This window comes from Oncorhynchus clarkii, chromosome 4 (assembly GCF_045791955.1).
Source record: "Oncorhynchus clarkii lewisi isolate Uvic-CL-2024 chromosome 4, UVic_Ocla_1.0, whole genome shotgun sequence".
NCBI classification, from domain to species: Eukaryota; Metazoa; Chordata; class Actinopteri; order Salmoniformes; family Salmonidae; genus Oncorhynchus; species Oncorhynchus clarkii.
Genome location: NC_092150.1, coordinates 65,093,953 through 65,119,360, shown reverse-complemented (window position 1 = coordinate 65,119,360; position 25,408 = coordinate 65,093,953). Strand labels below are relative to the sequence as shown.

At 45.3% G+C, this 25,408-nt stretch overlaps 1 protein-coding gene across 1 annotated transcript in view; it reads left to right on the top strand.

Annotated features, from left to right (window-relative positions):
* Positions 1 to 25,408, top strand: part of LOC139407141 (discoidin, CUB and LCCL domain-containing protein 1-like) — a 41,681-nt gene that overhangs the window by 4,606 nt on the left and 11,667 nt on the right. Inside the window, exons 2-12 of the mRNA XM_071150590.1 lie at positions 2,407 to 2,625; positions 7,154 to 7,297; positions 9,592 to 9,643; positions 9,944 to 10,016; positions 13,492 to 13,625; positions 15,435 to 15,475; positions 19,045 to 19,251; positions 22,711 to 22,832; positions 23,055 to 23,202; positions 25,125 to 25,229; positions 25,315 to 25,393. Of these exons, the coding sequence (XP_071006691.1) occupies positions 2,407 to 2,625; positions 7,154 to 7,297; positions 9,592 to 9,643; positions 9,944 to 10,016; positions 13,492 to 13,625; positions 15,435 to 15,475; positions 19,045 to 19,251; positions 22,711 to 22,832; positions 23,055 to 23,202; positions 25,125 to 25,229; positions 25,315 to 25,393 (1,324 nt within the window). The remainder of the gene's footprint in view (positions 1 to 2,406; positions 2,626 to 7,153; positions 7,298 to 9,591; positions 9,644 to 9,943; positions 10,017 to 13,491; positions 13,626 to 15,434; positions 15,476 to 19,044; positions 19,252 to 22,710; positions 22,833 to 23,054; positions 23,203 to 25,124; positions 25,230 to 25,314; positions 25,394 to 25,408) is intronic.

Genomic DNA, 25,408 nt, shown 5'->3' with positions numbered 1-25,408 from the left:
GGTGTGAATCGTCAAGCTAGCTATAGGCACTGCATAGACAAATGTTGCCTTGCTATGAATGAGATCTCAGGAGCATAAAAAAAAAAGACAGACTGAAACCACCAACACAGGCACCCCATATGAGCGGATCGGAAAATGTCTAGGTCGCGTTTGCTGGGGATGCTGTCAAGTGTTTAAAAAAAGTACATCTGGACTAACTATATATATTTTTTTTAAACGACGAAAAGGTTCAAACTTAAACATACAGTAGACAGAGGTTGATTGTTATTGTCCCAAACAAACCACTACATGAAAATATTCTTGAGCTGATGTTACAGGGCCCACTCTGCCCTTCTCTGTTTACACACCTATGGTCAGTAATGCTCTGTGGCATAGGTGTAGTCTATTTCCTCCTTTACCATTGTGGTAATGATGTCACCGCTCCTGCACCTTCTCCCAGGTGGGTAGCTGCATCCTGTTTTTAAAATGTTCTGTCCCGCTGTGCTGTTCGCCCAGCCTCACATCTGGACCTAGTTCAGCCTCGGACCACAAAGGCCACTGTGTGTGCCTGCCGCTCCATGGCTTGGGACTGGCCAGACAAGCCAAAGCTCCCATCTTGTTTTTTTAAGAGCCTCATTTGTCCACGGGCCTGCTAATTTTGCTTAAATGTTTTTCCGCTAAATTTGATTTACCTTCCTTAGAAAGAATCTAACTTTAAGGATTCTTATCTACAAGTCAAGTGTTTTTTAATACATGTCTATTCCTATACAAAATGCTCCACCATCACACAGAACCTACCATTGATGTCTGGACAGTGTTTATGTGCCACATATATCTGAGTTTAAGGGTCCAGTCCACATAAACAAACCCCTAGCCCCTACCTCCTGGCCACTGGTGTGGTTGTGAGGCTGGTTGGACGTACTGCCAAGTTCTCTAAAACGACGTTGGAGTCGTCTTTTGGTAGAGAAATTAACATTAAATTATTTGGCAACAGCTCTGGTGGACATTCCTGTAGTCAGCATGCCAATTGCACGCAACCTCAACATTTGAGACATCTGTGGCATTGTGTTGTGTGACAAAGCTGCGCATTTTAGAGTGGCCTCTTATTGTCCCCAGCACAAGGTGCACCTGTGTAATGGTCATGCTGTTTAATCAACTTCTTGATATGCCACACCTGTCAGGTGGATGGATTATCTTGGCAAAGGAGAAATGCTCACTAACAGGGATGTACAAAACATTTGAGACAAATAAGCTTTTTGTGCGCATGGACAATTTCTGGGATCTTTTATGTCAGCTCATGAAACATGGGACCAACACTTAACATGTTGCATTTTTATATTTCAGTATAAATCTGAATGACAGATTGGTATGATTGAAGAATTTAGTAGCTCAACCTAGCCTTTGATAAGAGGTTTAATTTTCACCATATTGCTAAGCAATAATGTCCTATCCACAATAAGTCGCAAGTGATTAGAGACTATGACTGGGTCAAGGTCTGTGGGAAGCAGTCTGGTGACTGGTCTCTGTGGGACACAGCTGCCATGAGGCCCGTGCAGGCCTGTTAGTGCTGTCACAGGTGTTAATGCCACACCCTGGGGGACAGTGGATTAACCACCCTGTAAACAGGGGCCACTGTGTCACCAGGGCTCCAAGGCGTGGGATCCACTGACACACACATGGCCATAGGGCAGCCCCACACCTGCAGGAGCCTGGATCTGGTCTGGCCCCAGCAGCTGAGCGTCTCAGACAGTCAAACACCCCACCTCTTCTTTCACCCAATGGGGATCTCCTGGGAGAAAGCATTGCCTTTCTTGGAGGTTGTGTGTCAGTGTTATGCTGTGCGTTCCTAAGCAGAGATGCAGCAGGTATTTCTGTGAAGTAACTCCTGTTTGTTTTGACTTGTCTGTCTAAGGAGAAGATATTGGCTCATGAGACATTGGTTCATTATGACTCACTGTGATTGATGTAATTATGACTTCAAATAGCTCTCATTAGGCGTTGTATTTGACTGACACAATGCAACATTTTACAGTATGTTTGGCATGTCTTGACTTGTCTCCCTCACACAATGTTTACTTACCATGAGTGATTGTTTTTATATGTACTGGCATGTTCTCTTTGTAGACCTGCTGCCGACATTAGTAATGTTGTCAAGCAGACTGATAAATGTCGTCTTTACTGGTTGTGAAGTGAAAGTTGAGCCCTGAATGTACAATGTTGATTGTCTTACAAAAAAAAATCTTATTTGCCTTCCAGATGACAGAGCACTTTGCACCTTATTGGTTTCTCTCCACCTAGCTCCACCATCACACATTCCTCATATCATGGTCTAACAGGTCTTCAGCGATGTAGCTGAAATACAACAACAAAGTAGAGACTGAGCTTCATCCTAATCTAACTCGACTTCTCTCCTATGGTTTTGTCCAGATGACGGTTGTGGCCACTCAGTGCTGGGCCCAGAGAGCGGTGTCCTCTCCTCTAAGAGCTACCCGGGCACCTACCCCAACAATACCTGGTGTGAGTGGAAGATCCAGGTGCCAGAGGGCAACAGCCTAGTCATCATGTTCGGTGACCTCGACGTGGAGGCACGGGACTGCCAGTCGGACTACGTCAAGGTCCTCAAGGGGGGCTACGGGGGAGAACATGGTGAGTCTGAGTCAACCTTCTTGGCCTTGGCTATTGTCACTGGGTCTATGAGTTGATGTATGACCTAGCTAGCTAGCTGTGGTAGTGGTGGTTTTACACAGAACAGTCTTCACAACGTTCCTCCCCCACAGATGAAAAGCACATGTCAGACTGCGGATCCCTAATAACGTAGCCAAGGACAGAGTTCTTGTGGGAGATTTGACTATTTATATAGAGAGCTGGAGGAGGGCGCGGATGTCTCTGAGGCTGTTCGCAACTACAACAAAGAGGGCGGTGGGGATGATCCTGCTGGTCCGAGAATTCAAGCCCACCGACTATTCTATTAAAGTCTCTATAAACTTGATCTCTGTGCTTTGATAGGGTTTGAATATACACTACCAGTCAAAAGTTTGGACACCTACTCGTTCAAGGGTTTTTCTTTATTTGGACTATTTTCTACATTATAGAAGAATAGTGAAGATATCAAAACTATGAAATAACACACATGGTACCATGTACTAACCAAAAAAGTGATCAACAAAATCAAAATATATTTGAGATTCTTCAAAGTAGCCACCCATTGCCTCGATGACAGCTTTGCACACTCTTGACATTCTTTCAACCAGCTTCATGAGGTAGTCACCTGGAAAGCTTTTCCAACAGTCTTGAAGGAGTTCTCACATGCTGAGCACTGGTCTGCTTTTCCTCCACTCTGTGGTCCAACTTGTCCCAAACCATTTAAATTGGGTTGAGGTCTGGTGATTGTGGAGTCCAGGTCATCTGATGCAGCACTCATCACTCTCCTTCTTCGTTAAATAGCCCCTACACAGCCTGGAGTTGTGTTTTGGGTCATTGTCCTGTTGAAAATCCCACTAAGCGCAACCAGATGGGATGGCGTATCGCTGCAGAATGCTGTGGTAGCCACGCTGGTTAAGTGTGCCTTGAATTCTAAATAAATCACAGACAGTGTCACCAGCAAAACACCCCCACCTCCATGCTTCATGGTGGGAACCACGCATGCGGAGATCATCCGTTCACCTACTCTGCGTCTCACAAAGACACAGCGGTTGGAACCAAGAATGATTTGCGGAGTCGCTGTCTGTTAATGTGGAGATGTCTGTTACTTGAACTTTGAAGCATTTATTTGGGCTGCAATCTGAGGTGCAGTTAAATCCCAATTGTCTGAGGCTGTTAACACTAATGAACTTATCCTCTGCTGCAGAGGTAACTCTGGGTCTTCCATTCCTGTGGCGGTCCTCATGAGAGCCAGTTTCATCATAGTGCTTGAGGGTTTTTGCGACTGCACTTGAAGAAACTTTCAAAGTTCTTGACATTTTCCGGATTGACTGAACTTCAAGTAATGGACTCTCGTTTCGCTTCAGTTTTATTGCTGTTCTTTCCATTATATGGACTAACGAGAATAAATGCTCAGGGCTTTGCAGCAGATATGTAGAATGTTTGAGTTGAATAGACAGACCTTACAGACGGTGTGCTCTTAACTGACTTGTACAGTAAGACATTGTGAACCTTGACCCTCCATGTAATCTTCATTCCAATTTCTTTACTTTGATTGTCCTACATTTTGTTAGAAGTCGATCAATTTTGTATTGAACACATCTAAGGAAATAGTGACGCAAGTGTCTACAACATGTGAGACGCAACCGCCACCTCACCTGACAATTAGTCACGGTATATCTGACGAGCAATGAAACGTCTGCCGGCTGTTAGCGGAGCCCCACACAGAAGCATTTGTCATGCAGCACTGTGCCAGGAAGTTTCTCCTTCAGCCTGCTACTGCGAGTAAGAATGAGCAGGAAGTCTCTCCTTCAGCCTGCCACTGCGAGTAAGAATGAGCAGGCTGGGGAGAAGAGCAGGGTATGGGCTGAGGGTAATGTTGAGCTGCCAGATCCATCTTAATGCAGTGAATGATTATCATGCCCATGTTGCAACTCGCCCACGGCTGAGTTTACCAGTACAGAGGCCAGGGTGTCAAGGGCCCTTGGGAATCTCAGTGGTGAAACACTGCATGCCTTGGCTTCTCCCCTCAACAGCTTCCTGGTGGAAGCATTCCATTACCGACCAGGTTTCACAACGTGTGTTGCGCATAAATATCCATAGGAATTAGTGTTGTTTACAGTATCCCATTCCCGGGTCATACTTTTCTAACAGGAAATCGTGTCCTGACCTTGAAAGTGGTATTTTCACAGTTCTTTTGACACTTTTTCTTATATGACCCTTCTAATGTTCCGTAGGACAATAGGGTTGAGGAATGTATTTGTTCATCGTGAAATCCCTTGGTGTTGTTGACGTGTAGTACCGTGAGTCGGTGGATATAGTGATTTCCACCCCAGAGGCTGTGGCTTCCATGGCGCTGACTGGTGGAGGCATCGTGTCTCATGGCCGTCAGGTGAAAGAAAAGCCACAAAGGCCATGGAGACCAAGAACAACCAGCACTGGCTGAGTTCCCTCTCATTGGAAAGGGCCCTGGGCACTAGGTTGGCCTGGGCATCTCTCTCTCACATCTCTTTGTCTGCCCTGCAAATTATGTACAGTGAGATTCCTGTCGTTGACAAAAGGGAAGCTTTTTTTCCCTCCTGTGTGAAAGGGAGAGGAAGAGCGGTTTAGATGACATGATGTGGCTTGGCTTGTTGGGGCTGAAAATAGAGCGCCCGTTAGTGAGGTCTGGAGGGACAAACAGTCCCAGTGGGAGGGGGGACCCTGTAGATAGCAGGTCAGACCTTGTCTGTGACCTCATATGGTGTCGGGGTTTTCCGATAATATGCAATTATTTGCTCTATTTTGGTGGCCTGTTACATTCTAATGCCTTGATTCCTTCTGAAATACACAACTCAACTATTTTACCTCCAACATTGGTAGAAGAGTTGAGTAGAAAGACAATTAAAATGACTGAAAATGTACTGTATGAATTCAGTGTTTTTGTTAATAGTTTTGGATATTGTCTAGTCCTATATGATCAGGACTATTTTCTAAGAAAGAGAACATTAAACCTGTTCTCTTGAGTAGTTTCACGGTATACTGAAATGTGTACTTTTTTAAATATATATTTTTTTAAAACACAGTTCGGTACGAGAATTTTTGTTACTTCTGTCAAATGTGTCTCACATGAGTGAGAGGATCAAGTCTGTCAGTGCAGCCCCCTTTTATAGTGCTAAGATCAAAGTGCCTGCTCCGCTTATTCATTCCTTGCAAGAGCTGTCTGGGCTGCTGTTAGCTCCCCAGTCCACAACAGGAGATTGGTGGCACCTTAAATGGGGAGGACAGGCTCATGATGATGGCTGGAGCGGAATAAGTGGAATGGTCTCACATGCATCAAACACATGGTTTGTAAGTAGCCTGTGCACCGCGTCTCTGTGGCTGGCTATATGAAACATGTGAAAGAAAACACATGAAGGTGCCACAAAACAATAATTAGGCTAAGATACCACTTACATAGGACGTGTAAATTCACGCACAGGAGACGATAAAGAAGCATCCTGAAAATACATTTTACTGCAACCAACCACGGCGCACAAAATGTACACCGGTGCGGAGGAGGAAAGACAGCCAGGAGACTGACGAACCAGCAGTTTCTCTGTCATCGCTCACTTATCAAAATGTACACCGGTGCGGAGGAGGAAAGACAGCCAGGAGACTGACAAACCAGCAGTTTCTCTGTCATCGCTCACTTATCAAAATGTACACCGGTGCGGAGGAGGAAAGACAGCCAGGAGACTGACAAACCAGCAGTTTCTCTGTCATCGCTCACTTATCAAAATGTACACCGGTGCGGAGGAGGAAAGACAGCCAGGAGACTGACGAACCAGCAGTTTCTCTGTCATCGCTCACTTATCAAAATGTACACCGGTGCGGAGGAGGAAAGACAGCCAGGAGACTGACGAACCAGCAGTTTCTCTGTCATCGCTCACTTATCAAAATGTACACCGGTGCGGAGGAGGAAAGACAGCCAGGAGACTGACGAACCAGCAGTTTCTCTGTCATCGCTCACTTATCAAAATGTACACCGGTGCGGAGGAGGAAAGACAGCCAGGAGACTGACGAACCAGCAGTTTCTCTGTCATCGCTCACTTATCAAAATGTACACCGGTGCGGAGGAGGAAAGACAGCCAGGAGACTGACGAACCAGCAGTTTCTCTGTCATCGCTCACTTATCAAAATGTACACCGGTGCGGAGGAGGAAAGACAGCCAGGAGACTGACAAACCAGCAGTTTCTCTGTCATCGCTCACTTATCAAAATATGACAAGGCATATCGTTCATTCTAGCGGGAGAGGGCTATACAGACTTTTCTGACAAGCGTACTAGCGTACTTTTAAATGAAAAGTATCCTAGTTAATTTATGAAGTGGGAAAAGTAGCAGGCCGAAAATTGAGTCTGTTACCGGCTGTTTGGCCGGCACTTAGGGAGAACACTGGTGGCACCGTCTTGTGTTGGTAATTTGGAATATGAAATAAGGTCACATTGCTGTCAAAATTCAGATTAATGCAGGTCATTGGTTGTTTTGATAAACCTGCCATTCTCTCCGGTTGCAGTGTATGGGACATTCTGTGGCAGCCTGAAGTCCTACCCCAGAGAGATGCACACAGACTCCAATGAGGTCATCGTACAGTTCCGCAGCGGGCGTCACAACTCCGGCCGAGGGTTTCTTCTCTCCTACTCCACCGGGGACAACAGAGGTTTGAAGCTCTTCTTCCTAAACTAACGGTTATGCTGTTTTAGTATTGAACACCAGAGTCTGAATGTTGCACCTGTGTCCTGTTCCGTCCCTCTTGGTTTACCGGACAGACAGTGCTCCCGGTAAACCAATCAGCTTTGCCACATGCCACGGCTTGCCTTTCCTCTTCGTTTCTCTGCGCAGGGTGAACTTGGGGTTGTTTCTACAGGCATCGTTTCCAAACACAGCGTAGACCGCTGTCAGTCAGGCCAAGTTGAATGAGGCACACATTTCACACAGTGTGCTGATCCAGGAGATTATAGGTGTCAGTTTGCAAACTGGTTTTGATGGATATCCCTGTTTCCACCGTTGTTATCCGAAGCATAATGTAGATGACCGTTGGTGGATAACATGCTGACCAAACCGTCTCTGTGCGTGTGTCCGCCATCATGCGCATGTTGATTTTGTCTATCCCCACCAGACGTGTTTATGACGCTGGTTAACCTCTCTGATCTCCCAAACCCGGATCCGGTATCGTGACTACAGCCTCAAGCTCATTACCATAACGCAACGTTAACTATTCATGAAAATCGCAAATGAAATGAAATAAATATGCCATCTCGCAAGCTTAGCCTTTTGTAAACAAAACTGTCATCTCAGATTTTCAAAATATGCTTCTCAACCATAGGAAAACAATAATTTGTGTAACAGTAGCTAGCAAACAAAGGATTTAGCGTTAGCATTAGCGTTAGCATCCAGCACGCAACATTTCAACAAAAACATAAAAGCCTTCAAATAAAATCATTTACCTTTGAAGAACTTCTGATGTTTTCAATGAGGATACTCTCAGTTGGATAGCAGATGCTCAGTTTTTCCAAAAAGATTCTTTGTGTATTAGAAATAGCTCCGTTTTATACATCACATTTGGCTACCAAAAAAACCCAGAAAATTCAGTCCTCAAAACGCGAACTTTTTTCCAAATTAACTCCATAATATCGACTGAAAACATGGCAAACGTTGTTTAGAATCAATCATCAAGGTGTTTTTCACATATCTCTTCATTGATACATCGTTCTTGGACACATGCTTTCTCCCCTGAATCAAATGGTAAAGTAGAAGCAGCTGGCAATTGCGCACCGAATTCGACGCAGGACACCAGGCGGACACTTGGAAAATGTAGTCTCTTATGGTCAATCTTCCAATGATATGCCTACAAATACGTCACAATGCTGCTAAGACCTTGGGCGAACGACAGAAAGTGTAGGCTCATTCCTTGCGCAATCACAGCCATATAAGGAGACAATGGAAAACAGAGCTTCAGAAATTCTGCTAATTCCTGGTTGATGCATCATCTTGGTTTCGCCTGTAGAATGAGTTCTGGGGCACTTACAGACAAAATCTTTGCAGATTCTGAAACTTCAGAGTGTTTTCTTTCCAAAACTGTAAAAAATGCATAGTCGAGCATCTTTTCGTGACAAAATATCGCGCTTAAAACGGGAACGTTTTTTATCCAAAAATGAAATAGCGCCCCTAGAGATCTAAGAGGTTAAAATACAAATACCAATACCAACCGTGGGGGCAGGTCGAAACACACATGAAACATTCAGCTAGCTTGCTGTTGCTAGCTCATTTGTCCTGGAAGATAAACATCGGGTTGTTTATTTTACCTGAAATCTATATGGTCCATTTTTTTGTTGCTGTATCTTTGTAGACTTTTGACCCATTTTGAGTTATACACAATTGTGTGTTCTCTACTCCGACAATTAATCCACATATAAAACAGGGAAACCTAGTCTCTCCTCGTTGATCCTTCGTCTGTGGATTTTATATGGCAGTTGGCCTGCCAACTTTAAGGTGTGTTACCGCCACCAACTGGACATGAGTGTGGACTTTTTTCATCTTTCAATCACCTACGTGGGCATATGCTCTTCAAAACCAATGAGGAGATGCGAGAAGTGGGACTTCTCGCATCAAGTGTCTAAAATAGAAGTTATATTTTTGGGCCTGGCTAGGCAGACGCGTGCGAGCAGTTTGGATGAAATTATTGAATAATATGTAGGTGTACATTTATTTTGCAACGCTTGCAACATGGCCGGTTTGGTCAGCATGTAAGAGGTGTGTGTACATGAATCTTTATCCCAGAGGGAGGGAAGGAACCAGGGTCTTCACCCTGTTGTTCTAATCGTGTCCTGTTATGGTCCCTTCTGCTCCACAGGGCTGGTTTCCTCTGTCTGCTCTACTCTGAAGCCTCTGGTCAGATTTATATTTTTAGCTCTCATTGTATCTCTTCCCTCTCCTGTCCCCCCCCCCCCTCAGATCTGCTGACATGTTTAGACAAAGGCAGCCATTTCTCCGACTTAAAGTACAGGTAAGGGTGTTTCGTACGTAGGGGTGTGTGTCGACGACCAGTCAGATGTCTTCCTTTGTGTCCTTGATGAACTGTAATGGCAATAGATGACTAGATTGATCATGAACCTTAATGGAAAATATTACACCTTGTTACCCATCAGCTAGTCAAAGATGGGCTTCTCATTTCCTCAATATTCTGAAATATTTATACAATTTAGATTCCAGTATCTTATACGTCTCCATTTAAGTCAATTTTTGTCCACTTACTCACTTGTAATGTTGGTGTCTCTGGTGTGTCTGTTGTTGTCTACCCCCACAGGAAGTACTGTCCGGCAGGATGCAAAGCAGTGGCGGGCGACATATCCGGGGATATTTCCCAGGGTTACAGACATGTCAGTATAATTCTACTACTGTCCTCAAGGGTAGCCTACTGCATGCTTTTTTTACTGTATGTTCCCAGGTTTCTAAATGCAGACAAATGCTGTTTGCTCTCTGCCTCCTCCCTGGGGAAAGTGTAACCACAGACATTGGATTCGTTATTCGAAGCCTTGGCAGCAGTGTGGCCCTGACAGGTTCTAGTCCCCTGAAGCAGCCAGTCAGCCATGCACTTGTTTGTTTACTCTTCATTACATTAGCCTGTCCTGTCTTGTGTCAGAGGAACTAAACTGTTCAGAGGCGCCACTTAGACCACCACCGTCCTCTGCCCACAGGTGCTTCGAGTAGTAGTAGGTTTACTGAATGGGCCCTTGTTAGCCAGAGAAACAGACACACCAAAAGCTGGATATGAGGAGTTGGCCCCAGGCTAACCAGTTGTTGCTGGTGCTTTTGTCTGGCTCCTGCTGTGCAAGTGGTTATGATTTGTTGGGACACTGCTGTGTTGCCCGAGGGTGCTTGTTGTGTCATTTCTACCTCAGGGTTCATACGGGGGGGGGGGGGCCCTTTGTTCCCGTGATAAACCCCCACCACCCTCCCCCAACACACACACACACACACACACACACAGAGGTTGTGGAGGTATACTGGATGGGTATTCTGTTTATGTAACTGCCGTGCATTTTTCCTCAGCAGCAGCGCTGGGTTTTGCTGTTTAGTAGGTTGCATCACAGGTCAGTCAAACCACAGAAGCAAGGCAACTGTAAAACCAAACAAAAAGTATTTGTGTCTAACTGGCTTAGAGGTCTTGTACTGTAGAACGCTTTGGGCTCCTTACACATATTTAGAGCTAGAGATTTGCCACCTTTCAGTGTAATACCTGGAAATAGTAGCTATATAGTAATACCATAAGATGTGTAATACTAAGGTAAACAGCCAAACACACACAGACTTAAGAACTAAGCACTGTGAGAAAGTTCTGGTCACTGATGTCCAGAGTCACTTCAGAACCGTAGTTTTACCAGCCCTCCCACCTATGGGCTCAGGACATATAAAATCAATTATATGATCTCTATGGGGCTCTGGGAAACCTTTCATGTGGGCCCCCTGGAGGGGATCAACCCCAGTTGTGGTCCTCCTGCCCTGTCCACCCCTGCCTTGGCTGGTGTATCTAAAAAGAGAGGGGCTTTCTCGGGCTCCTGAGGGTCAGCTCTCTCTTGGGCGTGATCAGGGCTACTGAGTGGCCAGAGGTCAGTGTGACAATGTGACAGACAGCTTCAGGCTTAGGAAGCCCAGCAGGGAGCTCAAGCCCCACAACAATAGGCTGCTGGAGCACAACAACAACGTTCCACCGTCTGCTGCTGGGAAGAAGCATGAGGGGTCGAGGGCCGAGGGACTGAACCATAGAGCTCGTCTCCAGAGCGATCGATTAGTCCACGTTGGCTATTGTATAGGGAGGGTTTGGTGGAGGGCCTAGATTACGAGATAAAGCCTGTGGAACAGAAGTTGTTTTCTCTGTCCACTGCACCCATTCAATAGACACGCTCATTAGCATTTAGACTAACGCAACCGTTTGTACCTGTTCTGGGCGGTCTGTTGCATTAATGGCTCCTCAGAGTATATTTGGTGTAACCATTCACATTGTTTTGATACACTGCATATAGGTAATTAACGTGGTTATCACACCATATGTCGCCATTCCGTGTGAAGAAGCACTGTAGTAAATGAATCATTTCGCAATATGTTCTGTTTGTTGAAAGGTCATTTGTCTCTTTAGTTAGTGAATATGACCCTTGGGTATTGACAGTGGGGAAGTAAGTAACTGTTGATGGTTCCTCTTCTACTGTGTGTTATTAACCCCCCCGCGCTGCTAAAATGGTAAATGCTTCTCTGAAATAGAGTAGTCAGCAGAGGTATAGACGAGAAGGTTAACTGAGGCAGGACACATAGCCAGTCTCAGTTAGAACCAGACAGTCCTTGGCTGAAGTGTTAAAGCCATTATCTAGTCTATGCCTCTCCTAGTAACAGCAGCAACCTTGAACCCAGCCTTGCTCTAGCACCAGTCCATGATTAGTCTCTAGACATAACTGACTGGGGCCATGATCTAATATACAAACTACCAGAGCCTATCCATCTGCTCTATCTATCGGCAGCCAGACGGACGGGCAGCAGGACAGGGTTATCTGTATTTACGCTGTCTTGCCCTGCAGTATATAAAAGATCAGGGTAATACTCACGAGGCAGTTAAATCTGTCCCCAGAGCAGCTGTTATTCCAGATAAGAGACTCTGTAAAGCAGGTCCTCAGGGTCCCAGCCACTGGTCCTGTTATGGGAGCAGCAGCCCTCCCTCCCATCCCTCCCACCCAGCATGGAATATGTGCTCAGTGAACACCTAGTTGCCAGACCAGCCTGTCTGGAATCTAGCCTGTCTGTAATGGCTTTTTACATGGAAAGGGAGGAAATTGCTGCAGGCTGAAATGAGCCGAAACTGATTTTAGCACAGAGCTTTCACCTTGTCCCCATGTTAAAGTTAGTTATTATATATATTTATTTTTTACATTTGAATACAAATATGTTTTCAGTAACTCATTTTTTGGGGGTCTGTATTAATGTGTTTGAGTGCTTGTTTCAATTGATCCTTGATGGACCCTAATGGAGAATGTTATCAGCAGAGCTCGGATACATTTTTAAAGCGCTCCAGTGATTGCCATGTTAATTGTAAGTCGTCAATTGTAAATCATCAATCCTGTCTGTTTGGAGAAAATGCACGTTTTATACTCTTATCTCTGAGGTCATTCCTACCTGTCCCAGTCTTTCATTTCAGCAGCAGGGTGGGTCATTCACTGAGCGGTAGGCAGCTAGCTATTCCAGAGCTATGTTCTGTGACAAGGTACTGCTTTTCTAAGTAACTCATCACCGAGAAATATGTTTGACATTCCTCCTATAGCTACAATTACCGTCATTGTCGCCCCTAGAACGCAATCACAATGTGCCTTTTTTCCCATGCTTAAGTTAAGTATGGCGTAATTGAGAATGCATGGACCTTAAATAAGATTAGAGTCGACTGTGGCTCCATGTCATGAGATTGCCTCTTTCATTTGTGTTGAGATGCCTGTGCTCCCATTGCTGACACAGATGAATGATGGGGTGCGGCATTGCGTACACGCCGTCTATCATGGGGCGGGGCCAGTCCCCGTAAAGGGGAACCTCGGATGGAGGGATGGTGCATTGTAATGAACAGAGATGTGCTGATAGAAGCCGTGGTGCAAGCCTTTTCACTTAGGCTGTCCATGTTTAAATGTGTATGTTCCGTGACCTACACTGTCTTGATGAAATGGTTTTTGCCATGCGTAGTATTTCTGTGTGGTAGTGGTTTTTGGCTAGCTCACGGTCAGACTTTCGTTACCAGTGTGCGAAGTTTCACTCTTCTCACTGCGTTTCGTCGTGGTTATCTGTGCTGACTGTCTGTGTCATCTCATATCTCTCTGCTTTCAGACGTCTGTGCTGTGTAAGGCTGCGGTCCATGCCGGGGTTATCCTGGATGAGTTAGGAGGCTGGGTATCCGTGGAGACCCAAAAAGGCCTGAGTCACTACCCCGCCACCCGAGCCAATGGGATCCAGTCCAAAGAGTGAGTACTGCGGAATGACATGCCATGATTAAGAGGGCGGGCAGTACAACAGCAGTAGATGTGAATGTCAGGCATCATATGTTGCCCTTAACAGCACTGAAGGCTACTACTAAGGCTGCTCTTTAGATAGGCAGCCCAATTCTGATCTGTGAAAAAGATCTGATGTGAAATGATCTGATGTGATTGGTCAAACATGATCAGAATTGGGCTGCCTGTGTAAATTCAGCCTAAGCAGAGGTACCAATTGGTATCCAAAAACATTATCTACTGGCTTAGGATAGCTCGTTGTAAGATTCTGAAAGAAGTGGTTGCATGATGGGACACCTCATGTTCTGTGTCATCTCTGCTATGAGAGTTAAATAAATGGCACTTGCTCACTGCCCCTGACCTTGGATAGTTTACCTCAGTCAAAACAGGATTCATCAGGCAGGGCTAGCGGGCTTGCATTCCTGCACTGTTTCAGCGATAAGATTAGCCAGCTCCTCGCTAACGTCAGAGACACTCAGTATGGCCTATGGCAATCACCGAGATGTGTGATGGAGGTCTGAGGTGGCCGAGGAGAGAATAATATTGGCCATCACTTAAGCTGTCGGTAATATATTCAGTTGGGCACAGGTTTCTGTCATTTAGAAGTAATACATGCAAAGATGACCTGAAAAGTCATGGATATCACAAATTGACTTCAGAGCCCTAAGGCCTATAGCTATGTGAATGCATTAAAGCTATGTTGGCAATTCAAATGGAGACATTTTGAAATGTGTGTGTTAGGTTTACACGTATCGTTGAACGCTGCTCATCAAGCAATCACTTTCTTAATGCTTCGTTGGATTCACTGGCTATACATGCACTGCTGAATTGAATACACACCTCCTTATAGACCTTGAGTATTTGGATTTCCCTTAAAAAGTGCTATGTCATCAGATCTACATAAAGCATAGTGCTGCTCCTTTGTAAATGTACAAGGCTAATTCTCCAAATGCTTGGCCTTTGCTAAAAGGGGTGAGTACTTGGGTTGTCAGAACCCACTGTTAACTGCAACACTCCAACTTAAGGTGGTATGAATGAAATGCAGAAAGTATTGGACGCTGTTAAGGCAAGTTTGACATTTTCCCGTTGGATTCTGCTGGATTTGGACATGAAATTCTGGAAGGAAAAACATCGCTTTCACTCGAGCCCCATCCCACCTCCAGAAGATGTAAGTCTTTGTCTCTGGAAGAAAAGATCAATATCTTGTTTGTAATATGAATTTGGATGATGTCAAATCACGATGGATACCTGTGTTGTTCGTACTGTATCCACGTTGTAGCAGGATCAGTTACGTTTTGACTGAGATACTTTGATTATTTTGACACTCAGGTGAAATGTATTACCTACATTAAAGGGTTTTATCTTTTTGTAGTTTGACACACCTCTGTAATCGTCCCAAAATATAATTGAACCACCAGATCTGCTTTTTTGAACTGTTCAGAAAGATTCAGGAAGCTGGTGAAAATGACAGGATATTGAGTGATGGCTGAGAAAGATAATTCTTCCGACAAGCTCCCTTTAATTCACACCACCCCCGGTGTCTTAATGTGTTCATGTTAATCCCCTAGTTACAGGCAGCGAGGAGAGAAGAGACTCCACAGAGAGTGTAGAAGGGTAGGGGAAACGAGGCACTGGGTCCTGGGGGAAGGCTGATTTGGGAAGAGAACAGGGTGGGGATGCTCCTTTGTGGCCACAATGGATGTTCCTCCACAATGGCAGGCCCTCAGTGCATCATTGTAATAAAGTCCGCCATTGATGGAAATCTTATTTTTCTTCTTCCAGCGGTTCTTTGTCCGATGCTCTCTTCACGTTCGTCACTAATGGTAAGATTTGTTTTGTTCTCATTCGCTACTGATTTTATGCTTTTAAATATTTGTATTTCAAACAAAATGTGCTGAATTTATCAGGCAGAAATTTGTCAAAGCCTACAAACAACTTACTAAATGAAAAATAGTACGCTGGCATTTCTGACAATTTGCTGATAGGTGTTGAAAAAGGAAATAGTTAACAGTCAACAGGTGCAAAATGGGCAAAATACCTACTTGATTTGGAAAAAATGAAAGCTAACGTAGTCGCATCTTATCTTGGGAAGCATGGGAACCCCTTATCTCCTGTCTGTTTATTTTAATACGGCTGTTTGCAATCTGGCACAGTTTCATCCAGTCAGTCAACTCTACCTGTGGAGAGAGATGGATAGATAGGCTCTGGCTATCTCACAGCAGGCAGGCAGGCCTCCAGGGAACACCCACAAATAATCACATTCACATCATCCCAGAGACCCTGGAACCACTCCAATTTGCATACCGCCCCAACAGATCCACAGATGATGCAATCTATATTGCACTCCACATTTCCCTCTCCCACCTGGACAAGAGGAACACCTATGTGAAAATGCTCTTCATTGACTACAGCTCAGCGTTCAACATCATAGTGCCCTCTAAGCTAAATCTAAATCTTGTGCAATACACCGACGCATGTCTTGTATTCAAGATCCTTAATGGCCTGGCTCCCCCTCCACTCAATATTTTTGTTAAACAGAAAACCCAGACATATGGCAGCAGATCCACAAGGTCTGCCATGAGAGGTGACTGTATAGTTCCCCTAAGGAAAAGCACCTTTAGTAAATCTGCATTCTCTGTGAGAGCTTCCCATGTCTGGAATACACTGCCATCAGACACACATAACTGCACCACATATCACACTTTCACAAAATGCTTGAAGACATGGCTAAAGGTCAATCAGATTTGTGAACATGGTCCCTAGCTGTGTGTTGCCGCTTTCCATGTTGTCTGTAGCTTGTGAGGTGTGGAAACACTTTGTTGCTTTTATGAATTTTGTCTTGCTGCTTTTTGTTTTATGTTGCTCTGTCTGTATGCTACGTCTTGCTTGTCCTATGTTGCTCTGTCTGTATGCTATGTCTTGCTTGTCCTATGTTGCTATGTCTTGCTTGTTCTATACTGCTATTGTCTATATTGTAATTGTTTTTAATAACCTGCCCAGGGACTGCGGTTGAAAATTAGCCGGCTGGCTAAAACCGGCACTTTTACTGAAACGTTGATTAATGTGCACTGTCCCTGTAAAAATAAACTCAAACTCAACTCAACTCAAGCTCATCACTAAGCTAAGGACCCTGGGACTGAACACCTCCCTCTTCAGCTGGATCCTGGACTTCCTGACGGGCCTCCCCCGAGTGGTGAGGATAGGCAACAACTCATCCGCCACGCTAACCCTCAACACTGGGGCCCCTCAGGGGTGCGTGCTTAGTCCCCTCCTGTACTCTCTGTTCACCCACGACTAAGTGGCTATGCATGACTCCAACACCATCATTAAATTTGCTGACGACACGACAGTGGTAGGCCGAATCACTGACGACGATGAGACCAGCCTATAGGGAGGGGACCTGGCCGTGTGGTGCCAGGACAACAACCTCTCCCCTCAACATCAGCACGACAAAGGAGCTGATCGTGGACTACAGGAAACCGAGGGCTGAGCACGTCCCCATAGGCTGCGTCATCTTCAAGTTCCTCTGTGTCTACATCAATAAGTATCTATCATGGTCCACACACACCAACACAGTCGTGAAGAGGGCATGACAATGCTTCTTCCCCCTTAGATGGCTAAAAAGATTTGGCACGGGCCCTCAGATCTTCAAAGTTCTACAGCTGCAACATTGAGAGCATCTTGACTGGCTGCATCGCTGCTTGGTATGGCAACTGCTTGGCATCTGGCTGCAAGGCGCTACAGAGGGTAGTGTGTACGACCCAGTACTTCACTGGGGCCGAGCACACTGTCATCCAGGATCTCTATACCAGGCGGAGTCAGACGACCCTAAACAGCTTCTACCCCCAAGCCATTAGACTGCTAAATAGTTAGTCCGGGTAGCTATTTGGTTAACTATTTAACTAACTGCATCGATCCTTTTTGCACAAACCCCTTTGACTCCTCACGTATGCTGCTTCTACTATTATCTATTTGCTCCTAGTTATATGTACATATCTACCGCAATTACTCGTACCTCTGCACATCGACTCGGTACTGGTACCCAGTGTATATAGCCAAGTTATTACCCCATATCTCTGCACATTGACTCGGTACTGGTACCCAGTGTATATAGCCAAGTTGTTACCTCGTACCTCTGCACATCGACTCGTTACTCATTGTCTATTTATTTGCATTATTACTACTTTTCTATTTCTCTCTTCTTTCTCTCTGCATTGTTGGAAAGGGCCCGTCAGCATTTGACTGTTAGTCTACACCTGTTGTTTACGAAGCCCGTGACGAATAAGATTTGAAATGAACCGTTGGTGTTAAGTATAGAGAGCAGAAGTATTAATTCAGTTTTACCCTACTGATGATGTGTTGTTGCCATAGTAATGGCTGCATGTATTAGTCATATTTGCGCTCAGTAACTGGACAACGGTACCGGTTTCTAAGAACTTGTGATGTGAAACATTTCCAATTCAGTTATGTTTCTCGTGGACTATTGGCCTTTAATATGTGATCGTTAGTTTATTGCCTCGAGGACTACTCCCTTTAACAAATCTATCTTTTGAGTGGAGAGATCTCTCCGATGGACTTAGACAGCATCAATGTTCACGTGACACATTGACAAATGTCCTGACACTGACAAATGCTGCCATGACATACTTTCCCTAGTCTGGAAGCGTCATGACCTCATCAAGAACGTCGATGTCCTGCACTTTAATCAAGACTAGCTCCTTATTGACTGTCCTCTGTCCACACACTCATTATGTTGGAATGGTGATGAGTACAGGAGTCATAGCTGCCTTCGGGTCCTAGTGCATAAGGGTTTAGCTTGTTGACAGGGCTTTAGTCATAGTTGTTACATAGGGTTTTAGTTAGTTGTGGAGTCGACAGGGCTTTAGTCATAGTTGTTACATAGGGTTTTAGTTAGTTGTGGAGTCGACAGGGCTTTAGTCAGACTAGGTGCTCCTGTGACTGTTCTGACAGAATGTCTCCCATCAGAAAGAAGTGGGGTTTAGAAAAGCTGGGCTCAGATTCCCCTAATGCTTCTCCACTGCCTTTGTGCTCTTTTAAAACATTTACAACATGTGACTCCAGTTAGGAGTACAGAGGCAGATTTTTAAGACGTGTACATTTTTCTGTTGAGTCAATGCTCGCCACGAGTGGCTGTGTTATTGGTTCCACATGCGTTTTATGTTAATTAAACGCTGGTGCAAAGTTGAGGAACAATATACAGTCCCCCTCCTTTGAATTTGGTTTTAAACTTCATCACTTATAATACATAATAAACCAGAAAAACAAAAACAAGCAGTCATGTTGGAGGGAGACAGTGGAAATATTTCCGTTAACTTATAATTCTCCTGAATTAAACTTATTTACTTTTTCCTCTTCCTTTGTTGTTTTCTAGACTGTAAGAACCAGTCAGTGCTGCGGACAGTGTCTGTGAGTGCCAGTTCATGGTGGAAGAGGGCAGGGGAGATGGGTCATCAGTCTGACTGGGCGCCCAACAGCTCCCAGGCTGACCCAGGATCAGGGAGCCGCTCCTGGGCTGCAGACCAGAACGACAGCCTGCAGTGGCTCCTGCTGGACCTGGGGGAGAAGAAGAGGATCACAGGTGAGATAAGATTTATTTGGATTCCCATATTGGCTCCACACCCTACAGAGCATGTCTTGCTTGCCCAGCATGCCTTTGGGTTACCAGGCGACGCTTAAGTTTTTTTGTTGTTGGAATTTTGAGATTTGGTTGTAGCCTACTGGTACATATTTCCACCGTTGCCACGCTCTCTGTCCTGATGAATGGCAATCCCTTCTTACTGGGCCTGCTCCGTGCTCAGCATACTGTAACCGTTAACCGTAATTAAGTAGGAGCCCTGGTGTTCTTGGCCAAGTCATAAAGGATCAATGGCAGAGCTTTGCTGTAGAGTTCCTCCCTCCGTGGCATCAATATAAAAACAGGCCTTCAGTTTTAACTCTCTCCTGCCTGGCTGCCCCCCCCCCCCCCCCCCCCCCCCCCCTCATTCGTAGCCCTCTAGAGGATGGTAAAAGGGCTAAGGCGCAACATGAACACATCTGTCGGAAAAAGCAGAGGATGGATAGAAATGGGATCAAGGGATTAAGGTTGTTTTAGAGGGGGTAGTTATCCTTATAAAGGGGTCTGTCTCGTGATTTAACTCTGGAGGACGGTTCACCACTGCCAAACCGTGGCACATGTGCACCACACACACACACACACACACACACAGAGCGTTAGAGAATGCCCCTCTGTATTGCTCCTCTACAAATAAGAGAGAGACTTACAAAGGCTGGTTTAAATATAGGACCATGCCGGACACAATTTATTTTGAGCGTGGTGTGTGTGTAATCAGCAAGTCACAAGTTAATGTCATGCTGCTTTACAACACATTGGGTTCCAGTCAATGAAGAATGTCTGCTGTTTCCGAAATTCAGAGTTAAGGGGAACATTGTATTGATTGGAATGCGAGCTATTGAAAATGGAAGCACTTTTATAGTAGAATTGTTGTTGTGCAACAATCATAAGATTCTATAGTCTGAGGAATACAACCCTTTCTTTCCTAGACGGTCATGCTTTTCTGATAATCACATTATGGTAGATTGGATTTCTGTTGTCAGAATATGTTCTGGGATTCTTCAGATGGCGTTGAGGAGTACACCACATCAGTAACTGGCTTCATCAATAAGTGCATCGATGACGTCGTCCCCACAGTGACTGTACGTACATACCCCAACCAGAAGCCATGGATTACAGGCAACGTCCGCACTGAGCTGCCGCTTTCAAGGTTCTAACCCGCAAGCCTGTAAGAATCCAGCTATGCCCTCCGACGAACCATCAAACAGGCAAAGCTTCAATACAGGACTAAGATCGAATCGTACCTCACCGGCTCCGACGCTCGTCAGATGTGGCAGGGCTTGCAAACTATTACAGACAACAAAGTGAAGCACAGCCACGAGCTGCCCAGTTACACGAACATACCAGACGAGCTAAATTACTTCTATGCTCGTTTCGAGGCAAGTAACACTGAAACATGCATGAGAGCACCAGCTGTTCCGAACGACTGTGTGATCACGCTCTCCGTAGCCAATGTTAGTAAGACCTTTCAACAGGTCACAAGGCCGCAGGGCCAGACGGATTACCAGGACGTGTATTCCAAGTATGCACTGACCAACAGGCAAGTGTCTTCATTGACATTTTCATCCTGTCTCTGTTTCAAGCAGACCACCATAGTCCAGGTGCCCAAGAACACGAAGGTAACCTGCCTAAATGATTACCGATCTGTAGCACTCATTTTTCTGTAGCCATGAAGTGCTTTGAAAGGCTGGTCATGGCTCACATCAACACCATTGTCCCAGAAATCCTAGACCCACTCCAATTTGCATACCACTCCAACAGATCCACAGATGATGCAATCTCTATTGCACTCCACACTGCCCTTCCCCACCTATGTGAGAATGCTATTATTTGACTACAGCTCAGCGTTCAACCCCATAGTGCCCTCAAAGCTCATCACTAAGCTAAGGACCCTGCTACTAAAACCTCCCTCTGCAACTGGATTGTGGACTTCCTGACGGGCTGCCCCCAGGTGGTAAAGATAGGGAACAACCCATCCACCACGCTGCTCCTCAACATGCAGGTCCCTCAGGGATGCGTGCCCAGTCCGCTCCTGTACTCCCTGTTCACTCATGACTGCATGGCCAGGCAAGAATCCAACCCCATCATCAAGTTTGATGACACAACAGTGGTAGGCCTGATCACGGACAACAATGAGACAGCCTATAGGGAGGTCAGAGACCTGACCGTGTGGTGCCAGGACAACAACCTCTCCCTCAACGTGATTAAGACAAAGAAGATGATTGTGGACTACAGGAAAAGGAGGACCTAGCATGCCCCCATTCTCATCGACGGGGCTGTCCGGGGAGCACCTGCTCGGCCTCCGACCGCAAGGCACTACAGAGGGTAGTGCCTACGACACAGTACATCACTGGGGCCAAGCTTCCTGCCATCCAAGACCTCTATATTAGGCGGTGTCAGAGGAAGGACCTAAAAAATTGTCAGACTTCAGCCACCCTAGTCATAGACTGTTCTCTCTGCTACCGCACAGTAAGCGGTACCGGAGCGCCAAGTCGAGGTCCAAAAGGCTTCTTAACAGCTTCTACCCCCCCAAACCGTAAGACTCCTGAATAGCTAATCAAAGGGCTACCCAGACCCCTCTTTTACACTTCTGCTACTCTCTGTTTATAATCTATGCATAGTCACTTTAATGAACTCTACCTACATGTACATATTACCTCAATTAACCGGTGGCCCCGCACATTGACTCTGTACTGGTATCCCCTGTATATTGCCTCACTTGTTATTTAACTGCTGCTGTTTAATTATTTGTAACTTTTGTATTTTCTACTTATCTATTTTTTTTTTACTTAACACTTAATTGTATTTATTTTCTTAACTTCTTAAAACATTGTTGGTTAAGGGCTTGTAAGTAAGCATTTCACTGTAAGGAATACCTGTTGTATTCTGCGCGTGGCAAATTAAAATTAGATTTAACAAATATGAATTGGAAACTCTTACACTCAAAGTTCACCAAAAGTACAATTTCAACCATGAGCCAACAATCCAATAGTTACTTTCAATACCTTGAGGGTCTGAGATCCTGTATTGGAATTATGACAGTCATTTCCTATAATGATAGGTGTGCTGCGTCTCCATATATGCCCCACAATGCCGTGTGTAATGTGGAGTAATGACATGTTGCGGGTCGCCCGTCTGCCGCCATATTGTTCTGGCCCAGTGTCAGGTGCTCATCTGCCACAAAAATGCTCAATCATACTGTCTGGGAGCTGCAAATGACTGTGACGGTTTCCACGTGGTGGTTCAGTGATTGTTCTGCTCTCTGAGGTGATGTCTCCTGTCCCAGTTCCAGTACATTCCAGGACTGACCAATGGGTGACATCACTGCCTCGGACACCGAGATAAAACATTTAAAGGGAAGGGGGGGGGGGGGGGGGACACATGTTAAGCAATAGAAAGAAAATGCGCTCTGTTTTTGTTCTACAGGAATTATCACGACTGGCTCCACAATGTTGGACTATAACTACTATGTGATGAGCTTTGTGATCGATCACAAGGAGAGTCGTCGGTGGAGGACCTACACACAGAACAATAGAACACAGAACATGGTGAGTATTCCAAATCCAGTTGTCTGATATCTGACTTCCATATTCAATTGCCTGTTATGTCTATTGTTCCATAATTAACTGTCTTTATACATTATTGTACAACAACAGACCTTCCTATATGCATAATCAATGTCTTCTGTTACTCATGAGTCACAAGAATGCTTGCCAGTCCCTCTGACCCTCTCCTCTCTCTCTCTTGGTCTCTCCCTTTCTCCCGGTCAGGTATTTGAGGGGAACCAGGACAGTCTGCATCAGACCAGGAACACCTTCCACCCTCCAATCATAGCCCGCTATTTACGCATCATACCTCACACCTGGCACCAGAGGATTGCCATGACAGTAGAGTTGCTGGGCTGCAACTATGTCAGAGGTACAAATCCTAACCACATCTAACCTGACTACAGCAGAAATATACAGTGGGGAGAAGAAGTATTTTATACACTGATGATTTTGCAGGTTTTCCTACGTACAAAGCATGTAGAGGTCTGTAATTTTTGTCATAGGTACACTTCAACTGTGAGAGACGGAATCTAAAACAAAAATCCACATTGTATGATTTTTTAAGTAATCAATTTGCATTTTATTGCATGACATAAGTACTTGATCACCTACCAACCAGCAAGAATTCCGGCTCTCACAGACCTGTTAGTTTTTCTTTAAGAAGCCCTCCTGTTCTCCACTCATTACCTGTATTAACTGCACCTGTTTGAACTCGTTACCTGTATAAAAGACACCTGTCCACACACTCAATCAAACGGACTCCAACCTCTCCACAATGGCCAAGACCAGAGAGCTGTGTAAGGATATCAGGGATAAAATTGTAGACCTGCAGAAGGCTGGGATGGGCTACAGAACAATAGACAAGTGGCTTGGTGAGAAGGCAACAACTGTTGGCGCAATTATTAGAAAATGGAAGTTCAAGATGACGGCCAATCACCCTCGGTCTGGGGCTCCATGCAAGATCTCACCTCGTGGGGCATCAATGATCATGAGGAAGGTGAGGGATCAGTCCAGAACTACACGTCAGGACCTGGTCAATGACCTGAAGAGAGCTGGGACCACAGTCTCAAAGAAAACCATTAGTAACACACTACGCCGTCATGGATTAAAATCCTACAGCGCACGCAAGGTCCCCCTGCTCAAGCCAGCGCATGTCCAGGCCCGTCTGAAGTTTGCCAATGACCATCTGGATGATCCAGAGGAGGAATGGGAGAAGGTCATGTGGTCTGATGAGACAAAAAGAGAGCTTTTTGGTCTAAACTCCACTCGCTGTGTTTGGAGGAAGAAGAAGGATGAGTACAGCCCCAATAACACCATCCCAACCGTGAAGCATGGTGGTGGAAACATCCTTCTTTGGGGATGCTTTTCTGCAAAGGGGACAGGACGACTGCACCGTATTGAGGGGAGGATGGATGGGGCCATGTATCGCGAGATCTTGGCCAACAACCTCCTTCCCTCAGTAAGAGCATTGAAGATGGGTCATGGCTGGGTCTTCCAGCATGACAACCACCCGAAACACACAGCCAGGGCAACTAAGGAGTGGCTCCGTAAGAAGCATCTCAAGGTCCTGGAGTGGCCTAACCAGTCTCCAGACCTGAACCCAATAGAAAATCTTTGGAGGGAGCTGAAAGTCTGTATTGCCCAGCGACAGCACCGAAACCTGAAGGATCTGGAGAAGGTCTATATGGAGGAGTGGGCCAAAATCCCTGCTGCAGTGTGTGCAAACCTGGTCAAGAACTACAGGAAACGTATGATCTCTGTAATTGCAAACAAAGGTTTCTGTACCAAATATTAAGTTCTGCTTTTCTGATGTATCAAATACTTATGTCATGCAATAAAATGCAAATAAATGACTTAAAAATCATACAATGTGATTTTCTGGATTTTTGTTTTAGATTATGTCTCTCACAGTTCAAGTGTACCGATGATAAAAAAAATACAGACCTCTACATGCTTTGTAAGTAGGAAAACCTGCAAAATCGGCAGTGTATCAAATACTTGTTCTCCCCACTGTAACAGTCTGGTTGAGTGGGTTTGGCTGCAGGACAAGATGGTGTTATCAGTGAGTCAGTATTTGCGATTGATGACTGCCTTTTAGAGAAGCTTTGGTGAGGAAGATCAGCTCCTGTAGGGAACTGACCTATTGTTTTACAGTACGTTTACTATAAAGTGGGGAAGTAGGATAGATCTGTAATTTTGCTGAATGTTATTGGCACATCTGTTGATCGTTCAACGCTCACTCGCTACCACTTTTTTTTCTCTACTCTTCTCCCTTTCCCTCTTTACCCTCAGTGAACATGTCATCCCAGGTCACCCTGGAGACGGTACCCACCAAACCCAAGCCTCCGGTGGGGGACGAGGAGATCACTGAGCCGTTGCCCTCCCAGGCAGACCTAGGTACCCATCTCATTAAAACATTGCTTCCAGCAGATGTTTGTTTGTGTCATAGCTGGCTAACATGCTCTCTCCTCTCTATTCTCAGTAAAGCTGGCCATCATCATCGTACCCACAGTCTTATCTGTGGTGCTCATTGGGATTTGTCTATTCAAGATGCTGCAGAAGTAAGTGGGTCGTTC